Raw genomic sequence first — 5,244 nt, 5'->3', positions numbered from 1 at the left:
GTCGCGCAACTCCGCTCCGCCGCGCAGCCGCACCGCGCTCTGCCCCGCCCCGCCCGCGGCTGTCCTGGGGCTGTGCTGGGGCTGGGGACGGACCGGCCCCGCTAACTAGTCCTGTGCAGGGGCTGATGGGTGCCACTAACTAGTCCTGGTGGGGAGTCACTAGTACCACTAACTAGTCCTGTGCAGAGGGTGACGGGTACCACTAACTGGTCCTGGTGGGGAGTCACTGGTTCCACTAACTAGTCCTGTGCAGGGGCTGATGGGTACCACTAACTAGTCCTGGTGGGGAGTCACTAGTACCACTAACTAGTCCTGTGCAGAGGGTGACGGGTACCACTAACTGGTCCTGGTGGGGAGTCACTGGTTCCACTAACTAGTCCTGTACAGGGGGTGATGGTTACCACTAACTAGTCCTGGCTGGGGAGTCACTAGTACCACTAACTAGTCCTGGTTGGGGAGTCACTAGTACCACTAACTAGTCCTGTCCTGGGGCTGGAGACTAACCAGCACCACTGACTAGTCCTGTCCTGAGGCCGGGAACTGACCGGCCCCACTGACTAGTCCTGGCTGGGGAGTGACCAGCACCACTAACTAGTTCTGTGCAGGGAGTCACTGGTTCCACTAACTAGTCCTGGTTGGGGAGTCACTGGTACTGCTAACTAGTCCTGTGCAGGGGCTGATGGGTACCACTAACTAGTCCTGGTGGGGAAGTCACTGGTACCTCTAACTAGTCCTGTGCAGGGGCTGATGGGTACCACTAACTAGTTCTGGCTGGGGAGTCACTGGTTCCACTAACTAGTCCTGTACAGGGGGTGATGGGTACCACTAACTAGTCCTGGCTGGGGAGTCACTGGTACCGCTAACTAGTCCTGCACAGGGCCTGATGGGCATCACTAACTAGCCCTGTCCTGGGGCTGCGGGTGACCGGCACCGCTAACTAGTCCTGTCTTGGGGCCGGGGACTAACCAGCCCCACTAACCAGCCCTGTCGGGGGCCCAGCACCGCCCCGCGCCCCCCCGGCCCCCCGGCCCCGCTCCCCGCCCGAGGAAGGCAGCACACGCGGGGCCGCTCGTCCCGTTTAATGGCATGGGGGCCCATCGGGGCGGCGTCAGGCCTCGGGGCCCATCGGGGCGGCCTCAGGCCTCGGGCCCCGCGCGCAGGATCCGCAGCAGCGTGGCGTGCACGGCCTCGTCCATGAAGCCCTGCGGGAGGAGAGCTCAGCCCGCCGCCCCCAAAAGCCGCGTTTCGGGGCGTTTCGGGGCGTTTCGGGGCGTTTCGGGCGGATCCGCCCCACCTGGGCGGCCTGGAGCAAGTGGGTCCGGTAGACGGCGACGACGTCCCGGTGGTTTTTCTGCTGGACCTGGCGGGAGAAGAGGAGGTGGGAAGCGGAGCCGGGGCGATGCCGGGCGATGCCGGGCGATGCCGGGGCCCCACCTCCAGCCGGAGCTGCAGCCGGGCGCTCTCGCTGCGGACCGCCAGCACCTCCGCCGAGAGCTTCTCCGTCTCCGCCAGCAGCTCCTTGATCTGTCGGCGGGCAGCGGGAGCGGAGCCGGGAGGCGACGGTGTTGGGGAGGGGACAAGAATGGGAATGGGAAGGGAACGGTGATCGGAAGAGGACAACGATGGGAAGGGGATGCTGATAAGCAGGTGATGGCGATGGGAAGGGGACCATGATAGGAAGGGGACAGTGATGGGAAGGAGAAGGGGATGGTGGTGGGAAGGGATCAGTGATGGGAAGGGATCAGTGAAGCGAAGGGGACAATGATGGGAAGGGGCTGCGGATGGGAAGATGATGGCGATGGGAAGATGATGGCGATGGGAAGGTGATGGTGATGGAAGGGTGATGGAACGGGAAGGTGATGACCATACGAAGGGACTGGCGATGGGAAGGGGATGGCGATGGGAAGGGGATGGCGATGGGAAGGGAATGGCGATGGGAAGGGAATGGCGATGGGAAGGGGATGGCGATGGGAAGGGGATGGCGATGGGAAGGGGATGGTGGTGGGAAGGGGATGGCGATGGGAAGGGGATGGAGATGGGAAGGGGATGGTGGTGGGAAGGGGATGGCGATGGGAAGGGGATGGAGATGGGAAGGGGATGGCGATGGGAAGGGGATGGCGATGGGAAGGGGATGGAGATGGGAAGGGGATGGAGATGGGAAGGGGATGGAGATGGGAAGGGGATGGTGGTGGGAAGGGATGGAGATGGGAAGGGGATGGCGATGGAAAGGGGATGGCGGTGGGAAGGGAATGGCGATGGGAAGGGGATGGCGATGGGAAGGGGATGGCGATGGGAAGGGGATGGCGATGGGAAGGGGATGGAGATGGGAAGGGGATGGAGATGGGAAGGGGATGGAGATGGGAAGGTGATGACCATACGAAGGGACTGGCGATGGGAAGGGGCTGGTGATGGGAAGGGGATGGAGATGGCAAGAGGCGGCCTCTCCCCATGAGCCCCCGGCCGTCCCCCGGCGCTCACCTTGTCCTCCTTGTCCCGGCAGGTCCTGGCCAGCTCGCCCGCCCTGGCGCTGAGCTGCTGCACGCTGCTCTCCAGCCCCCGCGCCGCGGCCCGCAGCTCCCGCGCCTCCCGCTCCCGCGCGGCCGCCCGCGCCTCCGCCTCCGCCCGCGCCCGCCGCTCGCCCGCCGCCGCCCCGTCCTCGCCCTCCATCTGCGCCACGAGCTGCAGGGCCTCGCGCTGCGCCCGCGCCAGCCGGTCCAGGCCCCGGTGCAGCTCCCGCAGCACGCGGCCCCCGCCGCCCCCCCGGCCCTCCCGCAGCCCCCGCAGCTCCTCCCGCAGCCGCTCGCGCTGCCGGCCCAGCCGCGCCAGCTCGCCCAGCAGCTGCCCGTTGCTCTCCCTGAGCGCCAGCACCGCCTGCTCCACCCCGGCGCGCCTGGCCCGCCGCCGCTCTTCCTCCCCTTCCTCCTCCTCCTCCTCCTCCTCCTCCTCCTCCTCCTCCTCGCAGCCGCCGGCCGGGGCCGCGGTCGCCCCGTGGCTCAGCAGCAGCTCGGCCGCCTCCGCGCTGCAGCTCTCGCGGGCCAGGGTCAGCGCCGTCCTGCGGGAGCGGTGACACGGTGACACGGTGACGCAGGTCCCCACGGCGTGACGTCCCACGTCAGCCCTCTCCCGGTGCTTTTCCCACCCGGCGCCTCTCCGCAGGGACCGAGCAGAGGCGGTGGTGGCATCACCGGGGCTTCGGGGACGCCCTGGAGCTGCTCTTTGCAAGGAGCACGTGGAGCCCCCTTGCCACCCAATAGCCCCCCCCCAATTGTCCCCAAATTGTCCCCAAGGGGGGGGGGGCGCTCACTTCATGTCCTTGTCGGCGAGGTGGGGGTCGGCCCCCCGCCGCAGCAGCTGGGCGCAGACGGCAGCGTGGTTGCCCCGCGCGGCCATCATCAGCGGCGTCTGCCCGTGCTGGGGGGGGGGGACGCCGTGAGCCCCCCGGCGCCCCGAGCTGTCCCCCCCCCCGGCCCCCACTCACGCTGTCGGCCGCGTCCAGCAGGGCCTCGTGGTCGCAGAGCAGCAGCACGCTGGAGGCGCAGCCCGAGGCGGCTGCGGGGTGGGGGGGGGAGCGTTGGTGCGGCTCCGGGGGGGCCGTCCCACTCCCCGTGTCCCCCCGGCCCCCCCCGCTCACCGGCCCAGTGCAGCGGGGTCCGGCTCTGCCCGTCCACGCAGTCCCCGTTGGCGCCGTACTGCGGGGGGGAGCGGGGTGGGGGGGCGCGGGCCCCCCCTCCCCCAGCTGGGAGAAGGACCCAGGCGTCCTGGCCCCCCCCACGCCGAGCCCCTGCTCCTGCAGCTGCCCCATGGCTGTCCCCATCCCTCTCCTCGTCGCCATCCCCATCCTTGTCCCCGTGCCTATCCACATCACCATCCCATCCCCTTCCCTGTCCCCAACCCCATCCCTGTCCCCACCTCCACCCTGTCCCCATCCCCTTCCCCATCTCCATCCCATCCCTGTCCCCGTCCCCATCCTTGTCCCCATCTCTGTCCCCATCCTCTTCCCTCCCCCTTTCCCTGTCCCCATCCCTGCCCCTGTCCTCATCCCTATCCCCTTCCCTTTCTCCATCACCATCCCATTCCCATTCCTATCCCCATCCCTGTCCCCATCGTTGTCCCCATCCACTTCCCTCCACCTTTCCCTGTCCCCAACCCCATCCTGTCCCCATCCTTGTCCCTATCCCTGCCCCATCCCCATCCCTGTCCCATCCCGATCCCCTTTCCTGCCTGCACCACCATCCCATCCCCATTCCTATCCCCATCCCTGTCCCCACCTCTGTCCCCATCCACTTCCCTCCCCCTTTCCCTGTCCCCATCCCCTTCCCTCCCCCTTTCCCTGTCCCCATCCCAGTCCCCCTCCCCGTCCCCATCCCCGTCCCCGTCCCCGCGCGGCTCCCACCTGCAGCAGCACCTTGACGCACTGGGGCTGGCAGGCGATGGCGGCCAGGTGCAGCGCGGTGCTGCCTGTGGGACAGCAGCGTCGGCCCCCGCCGCCCCCGGACCCCCCCGGGCCCCCCCCCCCCCGGGCCATACCGTCCTCGTCCCCCTCGTCGACGGGGGCCCCGTGGGCCAGCAGCAGCGTCAGGCAGGCGGTGAGACCCTTGGAGGCGGCCAGGTGCAGCCTGGCAGGGGACAGCGGCTGGGACCGGCGCCGGGGGGGCCCCGTCCCGTCCCCCCCCCGCCATGGGGGCTCACGTACGCCGAGCGGCCCGCGGCGTCGAGCTTGGCGGGCCGGGCCGCTCTGCGGGCGGCCAGCGCGGCCACCCGGGCCACGTCGCCCCTCTCCACGGCCTCCAGCAGCTTCTGGTCCCGCTTGGTCCAGCTCTGCTCCGCCTGCGGACGGAGGCGCCGGGATCCGACCCCCCCCCGGCCGCGGACCCCCCCGCCGGGGGTGTTTTCCAGGCCGGGGACCCCGGGAGAGCAGCCCGGCCGGGGACTCACCGCCACGCGCGAGCTGGAGCACGAGAACATCTTCTTCATGCCGGCGGCTGCTCCGGGCGCTTCCCGCGGCCCGAAAATCCTACGCGGGCGGGCGGCGGGGGGCCGCGGCGGCATCGCGGCAGCGCCGGGCACGGCGGCGGTGCTGGGTGCGGGCGCCCGGGGTGCTCGGCACCGCCCCACGCGCTTGCCTCCGGCGCGCTCCCGGCCCGGGCTTGTCCCGCGTGCCGGGGCGGGAGAGCCGGTCCCAGCATCCCGCGCCCGTGGGGGCCGTGCCGGGCGTGGGACCGCCGGGAAAAGCCCCTTGGCGCG

The 5,244-nt window shown here is 69.8% G+C and overlaps 1 protein-coding gene across 1 annotated transcript; it reads right to left on the bottom strand.

Moving 5' to 3' along the window:
* Positions 1 to 1,070: 1,070 nt before the first annotated feature.
* Positions 1,071 to 4,974, bottom strand: ANKRD35 (ankyrin repeat domain 35). Its single transcript, XM_064498810.1, has 11 exons — positions 4,939 to 4,974; positions 4,694 to 4,827; positions 4,528 to 4,616; positions 4,394 to 4,458; positions 3,632 to 3,689; positions 3,479 to 3,549; positions 3,305 to 3,411; positions 2,479 to 3,052; positions 1,435 to 1,524; positions 1,295 to 1,360; positions 1,071 to 1,202 (listed from the first exon to the last, which is right to left on the bottom strand). Exons 1-11 carry the CDS (start codon positions 4,972 to 4,974, stop codon positions 1,137 to 1,139), a joined length of 1,356 nt encoding a protein of 451 aa, XP_064354880.1. The 3' UTR covers positions 1,071 to 1,136.
* Between the last annotated feature and the right edge of the window lie 270 nt (positions 4,975 to 5,244).

Source organism: Dromaius novaehollandiae, chromosome 29 (genome assembly GCF_036370855.1).
Source record: "Dromaius novaehollandiae isolate bDroNov1 chromosome 29, bDroNov1.hap1, whole genome shotgun sequence".
NCBI lineage: Eukaryota > Metazoa > Chordata > Aves > Casuariiformes > Dromaiidae > Dromaius > Dromaius novaehollandiae.
Note: the sequence above shows the minus strand (reverse complement) of the source record. Positions and strands in the feature narration are given on the sequence as shown.